This window comes from Bactrocera tryoni, unplaced genomic scaffold (genome assembly GCF_016617805.1).
Source record: "Bactrocera tryoni isolate S06 unplaced genomic scaffold, CSIRO_BtryS06_freeze2 scaffold_79, whole genome shotgun sequence".
NCBI lineage: Eukaryota > Metazoa > Arthropoda > Insecta > Diptera > Tephritidae > Bactrocera > Bactrocera tryoni.
In genome coordinates, this window is record NW_024396448.1 from 116,111 (window position 1) to 135,199 (window position 19,089).

The window sequence follows — 19,089 nt, forward strand, 5'->3', positions numbered from 1 at the left end:
TGCGATATTCGTCGTGGCCAACGCTCAAAGGACCATAAATCTTTCCCAGAACTTTTCTCTCAAAAACTCGTAACTTCGACTCATCAGATTTTGTCATCACCACATAGCAAGACGGGAATAATGAGTGACTTGAAGAGTTTTGCCTTTGGTCGTCGAGAGAGGACTTTACTTTTCAATTGCCTAGTCAGTCCGAAGAAGCATCTGTTGGCAAGAGTTATTCTGCGTTGGCTTTCCAGGCTGACATTGTTGGTGGTGTTTACGCTGGTTCCAAGATAGACGAAATTATCTACGACTTCAAAGTTATGACTGTCAACAGTGACGTGAGAGCCAAGTCGCGAGTGCGACGACTGTTTGTTTGATGACATAAAATATTTCGTCTTGCCCTCGTTCACCACTAGACCCATTTGCTTTGCTTCCTAATCCAGTCTGGAGAAAGCAGAACTCTGCAGAATCTGCAAATGCTTTTCGGTATCTATCAAAACGTAATCGATGTGGTTGGTGGCTTTTCGATCCGGAAACAGCCAGGTAGCTTGATGCATTTTTCTATTTCATTGGTCACATCGTCCTTTTCGTCGGGGCGTGGGCGCAAGTCAGCGATATGTTGAAGAACTTCGCTTTGATGCGGATCGTGGCCAGGCGTTCATCCACCGAAGTAAATGATAGTACTTGCCGATGGTGTCTCTCTCCCGCCACGAATCCCACGCCGAACTTGCGCTTCTTTATATGGCCAGGACCTACTCGCCTCAGTGCTTGTCCCGTCGATCTCATTTCGTGGACGGCGGTGATGGCAACCTTTATTTTTATGAGGCTGGGCAACGGCACCTTCCGAATTAAGTGACCATTCCAGGTACATGTTCTCAATTCGTATTCCTTATTTCGTTTGCCGTGGTCGTCATCAAAAGGGGGGTCTTTCAGCCGAGGCTGTTTTTAACTGTTCATTTGGGGATGTTTCGCGAATTCACTTTATCTCACCTTCAAACGGATGTTAAATTATTGTCAAATAAAACCAAGAACTATTATTCGCATCAAATGAAGAGCTCTAAGGGCCTAGTTGTAATTAAGGGTATATAGTCCGCCGTTGATTCTAGTGAAGTCAAAAAAGCAATGGGATAATGCGGTTTTGGTATTAAAACAGTTGTAAATATATTTAATAGAAACAAAGTACCACAGCCAATGTTTAAAATTAAATTGTTCCCGAACTCTAATCAACTTAAAAAAAATTAAACACATCCTATGTATAATCTGAAATATTTGTTGCATTATAGACTAACTGTTGAAGAACCACATAAAACTAACGGTCCGGTACAATGTACTAACTGCCAAGAATATGGGCATACCAAATCATATTGCACTCTACGCAGTGTTTGTGTGGTAGGTGGTGATTTACACCCCACTTCTAAATGCACCCTTAGGAAAGACGAATTAAAATAAAAAAGCACCAATTGTGGAGGAAATCACACTGCTAACTACAGGGGTTGTCCTGTATAAAAAGATTTGAAATCGTAGTTGTCACAGGGCATTCAAGCACGACGTAACCAAATGTTACAAACACCAGGTAATGAAATTATATCAACCTCAGACAAAAGTACATATCCCATTACTTCTAACAATAATAATATGCAAGGAAGCTATGCAAATGTGATAAAAGGCAACACTGTACAAACGCAACTGCCGCAAAATCCTCCAAATGGAGGTATGATTATAAATCTTACACAGTGCATGACACAATTTAAATGAGCTTACTAAATATCTGCAGATGGAATGCTAATGGTGTTAACCAACATAAATTAGAAATTAATAGATTTCTGTATACCGGGATTTAGACTCTATGTTACAAATCATTCGGATCGAAAAGCGCATGGTGGCATGACAGTGTTGATTAGAAATCGTTTAAACCACTATACTCTAGAATCTTATGCTACACCACAGTTACAAGCTACAAAAATATCAATAAAAAATCGGGGTTGTGACTTAATCCGTACGGCTATATACTGTCCACCTCGTTTTAAAATTACATATAGCTAATTTAAAGACTTTTTTGGAACACTAGGTCAAAGATTTCTAACAGGTAGATATTACAACGCAAAACACACGTACTGGGGCTCACGTCTTATTAATCCGAAAGGTCGACAGCTGTACTACACTATTATGAATAAGCTGGATATAATATCTCCACGTAGGCCGACATACTGGCTCAGTGATAGAAAAAAATACCAGACTTAATAGATTTTGCTGTAGTCAAAAATTTAGATAGATCGCTTATTACAGCTGATACATGTATAGACTTATCATCTGATCATTCTCCTGTGCTAATAAGGTTATACGAACAGCCCAAGATATTTGAGCCAAAAGTTTCTCTTACATCACATAAAACTTACTGGTTGATGTAAAGAAAATATATCAGCAGCGACATCAATATCGATTGCAAAATAAATACAGGTGTGTTCCAAAGTAAACAGGACAAACGGTTTTTCGGCAAAATCAATTTATTTTATTCAATAGACTTCTTCTGCTTCAATACAGATTTATGCACCGTCCAAAAGCATGTCAAACGAGTGTTTTAGCGCGTTGGCCGGTATGGCCGCCAGTATTCCGGTGCAAGCCTTTTGAATGGCCTACATCTACATAACGCTTTCCTTACATAGGCAAATGCATTTTTCCGAAAAGGAAAAGTCGCATGGGGCCATGACAGATGAATACGGGGAGTGGTTAATGGTTGAAATGTGATTTTTGTTCAAATAATCTGTCACAAGCGGCGATCGATGAGACGGCGCATTATCGTGCAACAAACTCCAACTTTCATTATCGCGGTATTCGGGCCGAACACGTCGAATGTTGGAGATGTTGAATTTCAATGATGATTTCGGCTGATTTTTGATGAATTCACGCACAGTTTCGATGGAATTCCGTTGATCACGGATTTTGATTGGCCCACATATTGATCGTCATTTATGTCCTCACAAGCACTTTGAAAACGTTGAAACCGCTCGTGCACCCTGCTACGGGATAGGCAATCATCGAACTTGTTTTCGCAAAGATAACTCAAACAAACAGACATTTAAAACGCAATAACTTCACTACCAATCGATGGAATGTCACGAAATTCTCACTAGACAATCGATAAGGATAGCAGATTCTAACACACCAGTCGACATGTAGACTGCGCCACCAGGGGGCGCTAGACTCAAAAAGGCCTGTTAACTTTGGAACGCACCTTCTGTAAGAGAATTTAATGATGTAGTAACTAATGCAACTGTATTGGCGACACCAAAACGAAACAAACCAGTTCGTTTTAGAGAGATCACCAATAATGAAATAGAGAAACTTGTAAATGAGAAAAGGCGAACTAGTCGTGAATGGCAGTTCAATCGCTCTCCTTCAACTCTGCTGCAACTGAAATCCTCTGTACGAAAGATAAAAAGACGCTTAAATGTGAGGAAGAACACAACACTGAAAATTACATAAGGAAACTGTGTCCAAATTTTATCAAGCAAAACTCAAAACAATTTCAACCCAATTGCCCAAAGAACAACTTTAAGTTATCAACCTCGCCCAGTACCGCTAACGAGTCGCATGTGTCTATTAGGACTTCTACTTCTGAAGTTACTAGAATCATAAGAGAGCTAAATCCGAAAAAGGCATCAGGACACGATAATGCTACTCCAAAAATGATAATTGAGTTACCAAATATTGCAATAAAATTGCTCCTGCTCTTTAATGCAATTCTTGGTTTCGGATACTATCTAATTTCGTGGAAAAAATCGGAGATCATCAGGATAAATAAACCTGGTAAAGACCTAACACAGCCGTCTTCCCACAGACCAATTAGTCTCTTACCCTGTACTGTGTTACTATCAAGGATGACTCCTTTCTTCCACGAAAATAATATAATACCAACACACCAATTCGGTTCTCGTGCTAAACATGGCACTGTAGAACAAGTAAATAGATTTACGAACGAAATCAGGAAAGCATTAGAGCACAGATAATACTGTTCAGCTATTTTTCTAGATGTAGCTCAGGCGTTCGCTAAGGTATGGCATGAAGGCCTTTTATGAAAAATCTAAAACGTTTTACCTTACGAATTGCATAAAACTTTGGAGTTATATTTAAGAAAGAGGAAATTTACAGTTAAAGTAGCCGACTTCATATCAGAAGAATCTCAGGCTAGCGTGCTAGGTCCAACTTTGTATATAATATATACAGCAGATATTCTAACAGCTACTAACAGATTGGCATCCACTTTCGCGGATGAAACAGCTCTAGTAAGCAGTAACAAATGCCCCATCAGATCATCAAGAGTATTAGAGCAGCACTTAACTTTTGTCGAAGAATGGCTAGCCAACTGGCGTATAAATATTAATGAGCAAAAATGCAAACATGTTATATTCTCGCTAAGACCAGAAACATGCCGGACAGTTAAAATAAAGAATGTTCTAGTACCCCAAGCGAATGAAGTAACTTATCTTGGGATTCACCTGGATCGAAGGCTCATTGGCGAAAACATATAGCTAGTAAAATAACGTGCATGAAGTTAAGAGCAGCGAATTTAAATTGGCTTTTAAATTGGCTTTTAGACAACAAAGTCCTTTTATACAACGCAATCATAAAGCAGATTTGGATGTATGGCATTCAACTGTGGGGTACGACCTGTGCAACCAATATTGATATAATACAAAGGTTCCAATCTAAAATGTTCAGAACAATCACGGGTGCACCATGGTACATGCGTAATGAAAACATTCATAAAGATCTTGATATTCCTATGGTAAAGACGGAGATAGAGGACAGCAGAATGAGATATATTTATAAACTTCGCTAACATCCAAACCCATTGGCTAATGCCTTGGCAAATTTCTGCAATCAAGCACGTTTAAAAAGAAATGATCTATCAGTTTAATAGAGAGCAACGTTCTACCAAAAAAGCTCAACCACATTCTTGAACTTCTTTAGTTTTAAATAGATTTAAGATTTGAATACTTATTGTTAGGATTTTCTAAGCAAATCCAATAAATAAGAAAATATTGAAAAAAAGATGTTCTTAGGCTACCCAAAGGATACTTAGTCAGAGACTGGAAGTCGTGTGCTACTTGATCCATATGTTAAAGCATCGTTTCTGGCCACTTCCAAGTGAATGACGATCAAGGAACTTTCCCCACGTCCGTGAACTGCAACACATGACTCCATATCCCAACTAATCTTTACAATTCCTTAAAACTTTCGAAATAGGCTCCTTCTCCGTCGATTCAGCGCTGCCAGCGCGATTTCCAAGCAATGAAGGCGTCACGGAAGGCATTCTCCAGAATAACCTTGAGGGCCGAGATGCATGATGTATGGATCCCCTCTGTCTTCTCAAAAGAAAAGGGAGATTGCCTCTTTGTCTCGGGATGATACTCAAAGATCCATGACTCGTCAGCTGTGATTACGTTATTCAAAAATTGGGGGTCACTTTCACACATGTTAAAATTTTCTTGGCACACTTCCACTCCGTGAGCACTTTTGGGATCATATACGCGCACACCTTGCGCATATTCAAGTGCTTCGTCACAATGTCATGAACCACAGATTTTGATAAATTTTGATAAATTTAACATCTGGGCAATTAAACGATACTTAGTTGATGGTCTGAATTTGCGCACACGAGTCACATTGTCGGTGTTTGTCGAAGTCGCAGGTCTCCCAGCGCGGTCATCATCAACGACCTCTTCCCGGCCCTCCAAAAAGGACTGGACTGAAACACACCACTTCTTGCTAAAATAACATCTGAGTAAGTCTGCTAGATCATATCAAACGTCTTTGTCGCAGATTTACCGAGTTTCACACCGAATTAAATCTCGTACCTCTGCTCTAACGTACGCTGCATTTTCGGCTTGCACCACTCACAGAAACACGTGCCACGAAAATGTTTGTCCTGACTCTCCAGGTGCTCGGAGACAACTAACCAGACGCTCGTTCGTTAGCTAGGAACGCACTCTACCGAATCCAGTCTGTGAGCGCACGCTCCGAAGTACAGTCGCGGCGGAAGAAAATAAGTCCTATTATTTTCCGGACAAACTCTGTACTTTCTGAAAATATCCACAAATTTAATCATAACGAGGATTTGACGTACTTGAACGTATCCATAATGGATTAACGTTAGTTACTAACGTGTTTTTTCAATAGAGACGCTACAAAGTAGACCGACAGGAACAGCAAACGACGCCATATTTTTCTGGCTCTTTTCATATTTCTCTTCAGTAAGGTTTGCCATTTCATAATTGAAAGGTAAGAAAATGAAATTCTTTATTTCTCTGAAAGTACATTCGTACGCACTCCATGAGTCACCATTGCATCCCAAAAAATTACGGTTTGGTGCGGCTTATGACCGTTTTTGTTTTATTTAAAAAACTTTTGTAGCGCTCTTATTGAAAACCCCGTTATTATTAGCTTTGGAGTTGTATTTTGAGTTGGTTTTTCTTTATATTTTTTCTGTTCCGCATTTTCAGTTTCCTCTTTTTCCTCCTCTGTATCTTCACTGTTATTGAAAACAGAGTTCGTCAATTCGATTTGAACTTCCAGCTGTTCCAGATGTTACAACATTTATTTGTATTTTTGTTAGGCTCGTTGCAGCTTGTACTTTTATTTGATTTATACCCTGAACAGAGTATATTAAATTTGCCACAAAGTTTGTAACACCCAGAAAGAAACGTCGGAGACCCCAAAAATATGTATAAACATAATCAATCAGCGCGAGGAGCTGATTCGATTTAGTCATATACGCCTGTCCGTCAGTCTGCATATAGGCAAACTAGTACCTCGCTATTTGAGATATCGATCTGAACTTTTACACACGTCCTATTCTCTCCAAGCAGCTGCACATTTGTCGAAACCACCGATATCGGGCCACTAGAGGATATAGCTGCTATGCAAATTCAATGATCAAAACCAAGTTCCTGTGTAGTAAACTGTTATCTTTGGACAAGATATCTTCAAGAAATTTGTTGTCCAAGATTGCGCTATAATCTCCAAACAAGTTGTTCAGGTCGGACCGCTATGGCATATAGCTGTTACAAAAACTGAACGATCAAAACAAAGTTCTTGTATGGAAACTTCTTTATTTGTGAAGGATATTACAGCTTCGGTGCAGCCGAAGTTGACGTTTCTTCTTGTTTTTACTTCATTAATGTTTTATTTTTATTGTGCTTGTTTTCAACGATGACTTATATAAATATTACTTCATTTTGAGCAGACGGTCGTTAGGTAAGCAAACGTGTTATACCTTTGTGCAATATGTTGAGAGAAGTTCATTAAAGCTATAATACTGCAAACGCATATTTAAAAACTACGATAATAATCATTTAATCGAGTTATTTTGCGCCTTTATGTTGTACATGAACGGTGTTTTATATTTTTTACTTTTGTTATTGTTTTGCTTATTTTATAAAACAAATAGTTAAATAGTTGTATTTATACAATTCGATGTAGTTTTAACTCATTTGCTTATCGCACTAATCTGGCGATTGATAATTCAAAAGAACATTCTTTTAGAAATATGCTAAAAAGTAGAACAAAAGTTAGTTAAAAAAATAAACTCTTAAGAAAAAAATTAACCAGCTGTAAGTGCAACAGAAACACTATTACTATTTGTTTATTTTCCATTTTTTTTATTTTTTCTTTTGTAGAAGATAAAAAGGGAATTGTTGATCGCAGCACAACAGTCATATCAAAAGAGCCCGAAGGTAATCTTGTTAAATGTGTTTACATAAAAAATAACTAAAAAATCTATTCCGCAAATACACAACAAACAATTTTATTACTCACATCATTACATAAAACTAATGCTCATCTTATACTGCATTTTTCCAAATTTTGAACAAAAATATATCCCGCATTTGCTAAGTTAAAGTGCCACTGAATATAAAAACATGTATTTAACATAAGTATACTAACATATTGCGGTGGAGTTGAGAGTGATGGCAAACATTTCATGTCATCAATTGTTTGATTTGTGCTCATGTATTTCAAAACATACTCGGTTTAGAAAACGTAATTTCGATAAGAATTTTGGAACTCTTAAATATTTAAAATATAAAGTATGAAATTGGTGTAGTTGCTTTTCCATAGTGAAAGGGAAGAAAAGTCATTATAAGTTAAATAAAGTCAATAAAAAACAAAACGGATATCACAAACTCTGCCTATATTATCTCCTCTAGGTCGTTGGTATATCTCCTCAAGATCGTTGCCGTTGTTACCAGTTGTTCATCCTCTTTTAGTGAATCCTTACAACGTTTCATAGCATTTTCACACAGTACAAATTTGCTTTGATTCAGTAACGTACCTCATTATTTGTACAATCGATCCTCAGCCTTATCGTAAATTTCGCTTGGAAAAAATCACAAATTTCTGTTTTTGTTACCATGAACTTCTCATGAGAAAATCTCAAATATTTGAAAATTTTTCTTAATCGTAAAAGATTTTTTTTACGCGAAAAAAATTAAATTTGTTGACAAAGTTGTTAGTTGGGAGCAACTTTCCATAAAATTTTAGCTTACTTTATTAACTATTTATTTGATTTTAAAAGGAAAGGGTTTTCAAAAATAGAATAACGAGAAAGTGCATGTACATATATTTAATGAAGCTACATGATTCTTCCAATAGCAAGGGTCCACCATCGAAATCGGTTTCAGAATGAAATAAGATAACCATCGGTTTTCAAGTTGCTACCCAATGTGGGGCCATTCAAGTTTTTTGTATAATCAATTACTCTCTCAAATATACCAATATACCAAAAAAAAATGTCTGCATAATTTACGCAGCTAACACCGATTCGATCAAAAAAGATTTAATTAAAATAATAGTAATCTATAATTAAATATAAAACCACGCTTTTGAGCTAAAACAGTTGCAAAATTACAGAGGTTTTTTTTCAATGAATCAAAACAAAACCATATGTGACGGGTTGCCGAAGATTACATACAAAAGCAAAAATTCGAACATTTTACGCGAAATTCGTGATACGTGTTTTTCGTTCACGTGGTAATAAATAATAATATTTTTATAACGGCAGTTTTAACGAAAACAATATCGATAACAATGCTAATGTGAAGATATATACCCCTTTGCACGAAAGTTAGGTGGATGGAACACGTTATTTTTCTTTACCGGCGTAGAAATCGCTTACGCGGTTATAGCCGAGTTAACAACAGCGCGTCAATCGTTTCTTCTTTTCGAAAGGCGGCGCCAATTGTAGATTCCAAGCGAAGCCAGGTCCATCTCCAACCGATCCCAACAAAAGGAGTGGAGGTCTTCCTCTTCCTCTGCTTCCCGGGTACTGCGTCGCAAACTTTCAGATCTGGAGTGTTTTCGTCCATTCGGACCTAGCCAGCGTAGCCGCCAGGGATAATGGGATGCCCAACTTATTCCAGTGTGAGAGCGCCTCAAAATAAGCGTTTTTTATAACATTTTCCATTAAGGTCAGATCGAACAAAATAACAATTTTTGGGAATTTAAATTAAAACACCCAACAGTTATTACGATTGCAAATTATTAATATATTTTGGACTTTTAATATATGGCGAAACTATTCCTTTTTATGATTTTATGGTATATTAAAACAACTAACTTTTGATCTTTCAATACTTAATAAAGTGAACTAAGCCTGTTAGTTCGCAATTGATAAATGTTTTTAATCATTTGTAATTGAAATTAATTCTACTATACAAAGCGTTTCATGCAATATATTTAAATTTCACATTTTCTTTGATTTTCATTGTTTTAAATTTTTATTAGCAATCTTTAACGGCGGCAACAAATTCCTCTGTTCACATATATTTTTGGTATAATTTCAAACCGGCCGTTCCAGTCATTCCAAAAACCCTATTGCAAAACGTCAAAACCTACCCAATCCAGTCAACTGTCAAAGTTCGGTAGGTGAGCGGCTCTTAGCAGCTTGCTTCGTCTTGCCCTCGTTCACCACCATACTCATTTACTACGCTGCCTTATCCATTATGGAGAAAGCAGAACTAACGATGCGGTTGTTAAGACCAATGATATCAATATCACCAGCATACGCCAGCAGCTGTACACTCTTTTAGAAGATGGTACCTCCTCTGTTTACTTCTGCAGCTCGAATTATTTTCTTCAGAAGTAGGTTGAAGAATTCACACAAAAGACAGTCGCCTTGTCTGAAACCTCGTTTGGTATCGAAAGGCTCGGAGAGGTCCTTCCCGATCCTGACGGAACTTTTGGTGTTGCTCAAAGTCAGTTTACACAGCCGTATTAATTTTGCGGGGATACCAAATTCAGAAATGGCGGAATAAAGGCAGCTCTTTTCCGTGCTGTGAAAAGAAGCTTTGAAATCGACGAAGAGGTTATGTGTGTCGATTCTCCTTTCACGGGTCTTTTGCAAAATTTGGCGCATAGTGAATATCTGGTCGGTTGTTGATTTGCCAGGTCTAAACCCACACTGATAAAGTCCAACCAGTTTGTTGATAGAACCTTATTGCGATGTTGAGGAGGCTTATCCCACGGTAGTTGGCGCAGATTGTGGTGTCTCCTTTTTTATGGACTGGGCAGAGCACACTTAAATTCCAATCGTTTGGCCTGCTTTCGTCCGACCATATTTTACAAAGAAGCTGATGCATGCTCCTTATCAGTTCTTCGTCTCCGTGTTTGAATAGCTTTGTTGTTCTTCAGGCGGGTAATTGCAATTCGAACTTCTTCATTGTCGGACAATGGAACGTCTGCTCCGTCGTCATCGATTGGGGAATCCGGTTTGCCTTCTTCTGGCGATATACTTTCGCTGCCATTCAGCAGGCTGGAGATGTGTTCCCTCCATAAATTTAGTATGCTCTGCACATCGGTCACTAGATCACCTCTGGGAGTTCTACAAGATTATGCTCCGGTCCTGAAACCTTCTGTAAACCGCCGCATATGTTCGTAGAATTTTCGAGCATTACCCCTCTCGGCCAGCTTATCAAGCTTTTCGCACTCAAGCATTTCGGCCTCTTTCTTTTTTTGTCTGCAAATGCATCTCGCTTCCCTTTCCAACTCTCGGTATCTACCCCATCCCGCACGTGTAGTGGTCGATCGTAACGTTGCGTGGTAGGCAGCCTGCTTTCTCTTCGCTGCAACACGGCACTCCTCGTCGTAGCAGCTGTTCTTTGGCATTTTTCGAAAACCAATTCCAGCTGTATGTAAGGAGTTTGAATGCCGTCCCACAGTTCCCTTATACCGAGTTGTTGACGAGTGCTCTCAGAGAGCAGGAGTGCAAGCCGAGTAGCAAATCGTTTGGCTGTCTGTTGTGATTGCAGCTTCTCGACGTCAAACCTTCGTTGTGTTGACGTGGGTTTTTTGCTCCACAGAGGCGGGTGCGAATTTTGGCTGCAACAAGATAGATCCGACTTGCTGTTAGGACCTCGGAGCGTACGCACGTCTAGAACACTGGAGTCGTGTCTTCCGTCTATCACAACATGATCGATCTGGTTGGTGGCTTTTCGATCCGGAGACAGCCAGGTAGCTTGATGTATCTTCTTGTGCTGAAATCTTGTACCACAGATAACCATATTTCGCGCCCCGGCGAAGTCGATCAGCCTTAACCCATTTGGGGATGTTTCCTCGTGGAGGCTCGATTTACCGACTGTTGTGACAAAGATACCTTCCTTGCCCGCCCTGGCGTTAAAGCAAGATTTTGACATCGTGGCAGGGCAGCTTTCATAGGCTCCAAGCGTCCCATTCATCGAATTTCTTGGACGGTGGTGATGTCAGCCTTTATTTCTACGAGGAGGACATCAACCATCTGTGCAACGGTACCTTCCCAATTAAGGACCGGACATTCCGGGTGTCTGCCTTCAAATCGTAATCCTTAATTCATTTGCCATGGTCGTCATCAAAAGGGGTCTCTCATTCGCGTCGTGTTTTACGTTGCGTGTGCTTCGCCTTCTCAATTTAGCTCGCCTTCAAACGGATGCTCCTTGGCTATAAAAATAGTTATATTGAGTTTCGTATTTCTAATCAAACTTCAACTTATTTTTTTTTATATTTTAAGCAATACATAAACAAATACGTACCATTTGGGTCGACCACTTTTTGCCATTTTTCCAATAGAAATATTATTCCATTAGTAAAAAACTTTCATCAGTTTAAATCGAAATTTCCAGAACGGAAGCGATCGAACCATTATTGTGCTACACGAACTGAGACAGCATCGTCTCCGTAAACTTGGTAAATTTCTTTGGTGGCTTGCGTGCATTTTCCCCTTTTTTATACTAAAGTTTCAAAATATGGCGAACTTCTTCATTATTTTCACTCATTTTTGAACAGCTGTAACTTTTTTCAACTCCCCCGGTTTAAATTTTGTTGAGTAAATTAAGCTTAAAACCTCACCTTTCAAATAATAAGTGGTATGACACAATGTGATTGGTAGCACTGAAGATATACGACTGCAACGACATCTATTGACAAAATACGAAAAAAAACTTTTTCGACTATTCAATGTTTTAATTTAATGGCTTTTTAAATTTTTTTAATTAGCAATGTAGTGCAAAGGCCAACCTAAAAGAAACTTATGTTTTTCTAAATAAAAGATATTGAAAACGTAGATACTGAAAACATAGACAACCTCTGTCGTAATTTTAACACTAACTAATAATAAAATGTTCACATCATTCTAACAAGAATATTGAACACATGCTTATGTTTTGAAATATACCTTTTTTTTTAATTATGAATTGTTGTGACTGTTAACATAGAACGATAGAAAGTAGCCTATGCCCGTCCCGAGGTTCTAAGCTACCGCATTACCAATTTTCAGTCAAATAGGTTCAGCCGTTCTTGAGTTATAAATATAGACATAAATTGCGAAATTGAGAGTTTTTTTGCAAAAAAGGCCGCCATTAGGACCTACTCCAGGTCTAAAGGAATACCCGTGAAAATTTTCACGTCTTTCCGACCTGTGGTTCGGGCGTAATGCGCGGACATACAAATGGGCGTTTACTTTATATATATTATACTATAAGATATGTATATATAAAATTGCTTAGATTCCGATAGTCTGGTTGACGTTTTACATCTTATAGTATTTCCCTGGCTTTGATTCTTGCAAGTTGCAAGTTCGGTTGCGCCCGAACTTGGCTTTTTCTTACTTGTTTTTTTTTACCACTTTCATTGCTTTAACAGCTGTCCTAATGTACCAAAAACGCTGCGTATACCACAAAATCTAACGGGGTCAAATGTTGTGATCTTGGTGACCAATTGGCTGGCGCATTGTTTGATATGCTTTGATCACCAAAAGTTCGTTTCATCGAAGAGGTGATTTTGCAATTTGTAGCCCGATCTAGAGAAATCCATTTACGATCATATGTGAAATATGTAAATTGTGTATATTGTTCGAAGATGTTTTAAAGAAACATTTTAAGTTTTTCGAACGTAAACGTTTAAAGAACTTGAAAACTAAGTAATCTTAACTTAATAACTAATAAGCGAAAGGATAATGGAGGAAAATATATTCAACTATATTTTTTATTTCACTCTGCTTTTAGTGTACAGAATGTAAAAATAAAACCACTAATAAATGACGAAAGAAAAAAGTGCAGTGACCAGGATAGTTGCCAACTTTTCAATTTAAAAGTGCACCAAAACTTGGAACTTGATATTTTCAGTAACAAATCAACTATTGGGACTGGGGTCATATTCGATACCGAGCGTGTTGAGCAGTTTTAGTTCGATTTGGACAATTTTTTGATGATACCGTGGCATTCGTGTAAAGTTTTATCTCGTTATATTAATTTCACCCGTTTTCGCACTGGAAGAGATCCCGGAAGAATGTCAAATGCCGAATTTGGTCCCGTGGTATTTGACTTTACCTAAAAGTGAGCGGTGTCACGCCCACTGTCCAATTTTGACTTCGGATCCAATAAAGTCCTCTCTTACCATCACAGGGGTAGAACTTAATGTCTCTGGCGTATTTAGTTATTAATTTAGAGCACATTTTATAGTTTTAATCAGTACCGTTATATGGGGAATGGACAGGGTTATCTGCTGATTTCATCCATTTTTACAGTGTAAGTAGGGGTGCTTATGAACTTTGTGCTGGCTTAATTTGGTTATTATGGTTTGATTTCCTGCGTTAAATTGCAGTGATCTTAATTATGGCACTATATAAGTTTTCGCTTAGTTGCGTTTTGAGTGCGCTTTGATCCGATTACGCAATCTTCGTATTCGTCCTTACTATTTTTGCATGTGTATGTGTCCCAAGTTTCATTGGTATATCTTAATATTTACTCCAGTTACAGCGTGCACAAGCAGGCAGATAGATGGACGGACTCATCCTACTCATTTCGATATCTGGATCACTTATATATAATGTATATAACCCTATACCTATCTTGATTAGTTTTAGGTGATATTACAAGCAACCGTTAGGTGAACAAAGTTATTATACTCTGTAGCAACATGTTGCAGAAGTACAAAAATTGCAAAAGGTAGTGTTAGTGGCATTCATATTTTAAAGATGTAGTGACTCTTTACCTTTGCAAAGAAAGGCCGGTAGAGGTAGAAAACAGATATTTGAATATCCGATACCAGCAAAAATAGTCTTAAGATAAGAATTTACAAATATCACCTTCAAATGTACAGGACCTAAACAAAAAAAAATGGAGTAGATTCTTCAAAGTGAGTGAAGCACCAAATGGGAATGATAATCAACATACATACATATTGAACGAAAAAACGTGTTCCAAAATTATATGATAAGCTCTCGCCTAATTTTAACTTCGTTGTAATGGCCGACGAGTCCTACGTTAAAGCGGACTTGAAAAAATTTGAAGGCGCAAGTATCAAACAGAAAACAAAGAGGGTAATGTTGCCGGAAAATTTAAAAATGAAAAGCTCGACATATTCCCAAAAAAAAATCTTTTTTGGCGGTTATTTGTCAGTGCGACTTTAAGAGCGAACCGTTTATTGGTTATGGAAATATTAATCAAGAAATGTATGTATGTTACTTACTGTTTACAGAAGAGCCTTTTGCGTTTAACTAAACTTCATAAGGGCCAATTACTCTTTTGCACTGGTCTTGTGATATGTCATTACGGGAAAAATGGCTTTAAAGTAGTACAACGACAGTAAAGTGGTTGTTATTTCTAAAAAGGCGAATACTCCGAATTGCCGAGAGCTCAGGCCAATTAAAACTTATTCGAACGTAATTAAAGTAAAATTGTTAAAGACCCAACAAGCTGTAAAAAATTAAAGGCAGTATAAAAAAGTAAATGGCGAAACGTGACCATCCGCACTGAAGGCTTCTGTGCTAGCGGTTCTAAAGGATGCTACGCTAAAATTCCGATTATTTTCCCATAACAAAACAAACTGACTATGTTTTTTTTTAATTCGCATAAACTTTTATTTAAACTAAAACTTGTAAAATTTTTTTTGAAATATAGTAATAAATATAAGTTTTTATTGTTATTGGTGTGACCATTTTTTTCGTGCTCTTTAAAATATTCTAAGGCTAACCGCAAATAAGATACAAAATTGTCAACAGCTATTTATAATAACATTGCTAACGATCCCTTAAGTTTATTTATATCACGTATGTATCACAGTTAAGAATATGCTATGCATTTGTTGTTAATAGTGACAATAAAGGATTCAAAAGAAAAAGCTGCGTTCAAGATTGCTTTGCACCCAATATAGATAATGATTTGTACAATGGCAATGCTAGTATTCCGTCATCACAAATTTTTGGTTTTGGTTGCATGTCGCCTAATTTGGTTGCTACCGATAACAGGTGTGGTGACAACGTATACAATGGGAAGTGCCTGCTTAAAAAATGTGTAAATGTTACAGATGAAAAACGTATTTTCGGAAGATCGTGAGTGACCTTTAAGTGTTATGCTCTTATTTGTTGACTGTGCATACCACCAACATTTCGCAGATATGATACGCAATTACTATATTCTCCTTAAAGTATTAGGAAGGATTTTCTGAATTGCAGTGAAACTTGTTTCAAGCTGCTAATTTTTAATCCTGCTTTGAAATTTAAACTAAAATTAGTTGTTTTATTTAAAGTAGATCGCCTACAAATATACAATATTGATATACCTAGAAATATTACTCGTGAATTAATTATTGTAATTACTTTTGCCAATATTCTTATACAAACAACACGATGAAAACAATATGGTATGATATTATCTGAAACACCCGAAAACTTTGCTCATTAGTAGTGTGTAATTTCACATAAAACAGGTGATCGAAAAGTTCGTAAGTTTATGTGAACAAAGATTTCGCATACCCAAAGATTCATTCACAATACCATATATAATATCTAACACGTTCCACAGGGGACGAAATGATCAATCTGGCACGGATTAATTAAATCTTCTGAACGATTAGAACGATCTCCGTTCTGGTTTAGGTGGGTTTCAGAGGTACAAACAAAAGGTATTTTTACGATTTTTTTTTTAATATAAACATTTCATATTTGAAAAATATAGTATGGCATATCAAAGGTACATATTTGAACAATGTCTCTTGAAATTTTGATATAAATATATATATACATAAAATATTGAAAATTCAGCCGTTGAGACCTTATCTCTTTGGGTGTATCTAAAATTAACAAACCAAAGATATTCCATTAGTACATTTATAAATCTCGTTTTTGAAAGAAGGAAATGAAAAAAACTAACACTTTAATTTTTTCTCAGACCTTGAACAAAAAATCTCATTTTTTGTTTAAATTTTCGTCATTCGTTGGTTAAAAAAATATAAGTTGTAATGAATTAAAAAAACCCTTCGTTCAATAACTAGATAATGTTATTTTAAAGATGTGTACACAATTCGAACTAAATCGGTCCATAACTTTTCCAGAATTCGTGTCCACCGACTTCAAAAACACAGTTTCGAGAAAAACGTGTTTAAAGACGGCGCACTTAGCTTAGCAAACCTGGAGCGCACAAGTTCTCAACGCTGTATCTCCGAAACTAATACTCGGATCAACATGAAAATATAAGACAATGTTCTAGAAGTGTTGTAGAATTTAATTAAACCAACAAAAAAAATCTATTTTTTTTTTTAATTTCAAACCCACCTAACCCCTTTATAATTCACGCTCATGACATTAAAAAATATATATTCGGAGACAGAAGTATCGGAAGAACAGTTGCACGAAAATAAATTTTCAGCTAAAAGTAACAATTTAACCTCTTCGTCTAGTTTAATATTCAGTTTAGAAAATTTTGATAATGTTCTCAATTTCGATGTGATCAGTGAATCTAAAGAAACGTTGTAGTCAATTTAGAACTTCTTCGGGTGTGATGCTACCGGAAGTAACGAAAATCTTTTGTGCACACACATGTGTAAGTGCGAAAAGCTTCCGTATTCACTGCATATTCACAGGCCATAGTTCACATGGACATTGACGTCTACCCAGTTTGCTTCGGGAGCCATTGTTGGGATGTGGAATAGGTACTTCTGTATAACATTGGACAGTTTTGAAAAATTTTGATGCCAAATCGGCATTAGAACCAATCATCGAAATTAATGGCCAAGCACTTCTCTTTCAACTGTTGTATAGACTTACGTGGCGACCACCATCAACTCTTTACACAAACTTACATCAAAAATTACGCCAACCTTTCGTACTAGAGGGTTCGTCTTGCAGTCTTTAAATTATTTAACTGAACGTCCAGATGACATATGTATTTACATTTAGGCCCAGCAGTACAAAATTTCTGTTCAACCACTCCTTTTCAAATACTGCCCATATTCCATATTCTACTTTTATGTCAGTTTGTTCACAAAAGTTCGCAATTGCTTTTTTATTTTATTGAATTCATCGGTTTGATATTTACTTTCAACAATAAATTCATTCAAAACGTAGTTTCATTGTGCCAAGTTAAAAAGGGCGAGTTTTGGAAAAACTGTAAGTTAATTTTGCTCATTTCACATTCATAATAGTTTGCATTAACAACTTAAACAATCATTACCCCGAATCCAACGTATGAACGTAAGATTTACTCCACGGAAGTACGGCGAAGAAAATGCGCATCATCTTTGAGATTGACTTCAAGAACAAATCTACAATAACTACGCAAAATGCACAGAATAATTTTTTTGAGCAAATACTTGTTTCTTTCAATTAAAACACTACAATTTAAAAACATATGTATATACTTTCCAAATATGCATTTGTTACCGAAAAAGGCGGGGGAAACTTATGCATATTACGGGGTTTTCAACAACAGCGCTGCAAAAGTTTTTTTTAATAAAACAAAAACGGTGTGGGATTTCAATTAAATTCTTTATTCCTGTGAAAGTACACTCTATGGCATTACGACAGGAATTAGTCTAACGGCGTCAAATCGTACGGCCCAGCCGGCACATTGACTGGGCCATTTCGTGAGATAACACGTTCACCAAAATTGGTTTTCAATAATTCGTTTGTGACATTCGATGTGTGGCTTGTGGCGCCATCCTGTTGAAACCACATATTGTCCAAGTCCATATCATCGAGCCAAAAATATTAAGTTATCATTGCGCGGTAGCGATTCTCAGTAACAGTAACGTGCCGGTCTTGATCATCACGGTAGAAGTACGGCCCAATGACGCCGCCGCCCCCTAAACCGCACCAAACCATAACTTTTTCAGGATTCAATGGTGACCCATGCTGAGTGACCAACAACTCATATTTTGCTTATTGACGGAGCCATTCAGCCAGAAATGAGCATCATCGCTGAAGATGATTTTTAGATGAATATTCGGATTATTTTCAAGTTTTTGCTCAGCCCAATTCACGAACATACGACGATTCTGGTGGTCAAGCGGTTTCAGTTCCTGTGTCAGTTTGATATTGTAAGGATGTAGGCCAAGATCTTTTCGCAAAATTCGCCACAACGACGTCACAGAAATGCCCAACGCTTGAGAACGTCATGTGAGAGACTGATTTGGATCATCCGCAATTGATGCACTAGCGTCAGCAATATTCTTGACACTACTGGCACTACTGTGCAATTTTTCTACCAGACACTCAATTGTTGGTCTGACAGGACGATTATGACGACCATAAATTGGACGTAGTGCTCTTAAAGTTGAGGCCACCGGCTCCGAATGATG

At 37.3% G+C, this 19,089-nt stretch overlaps 1 protein-coding gene across 11 annotated transcripts in view; it reads left to right on the forward strand.

Moving 5' to 3' along the window:
- LOC120781958 (calcium/calmodulin-dependent protein kinase type II alpha chain) overlaps window positions 1–19,089 on the forward strand; it is a 171,611-nt gene that overhangs the window by 80,378 nt on the left and 72,144 nt on the right. For 8 of the 11 annotated variants that reach the window (XR_005706197.1, XM_040114127.1, XM_040114128.1 and 5 more), the window contains exon 11: window positions 7,662–7,718. The exons of the other annotated variants lie outside the window; for them this stretch is intronic. Coding sequence is in view for 7 of the 8 variants with exons in the window: in XM_040114127.1 (XP_039970061.1) it covers window positions 7,662–7,718 (57 nt within the window). In the remaining variant the exon portion in view is untranslated. The remainder of the gene's footprint in view (window positions 1–7,661; window positions 7,719–19,089) is intronic. 11 annotated transcript variants of the gene reach the window in all.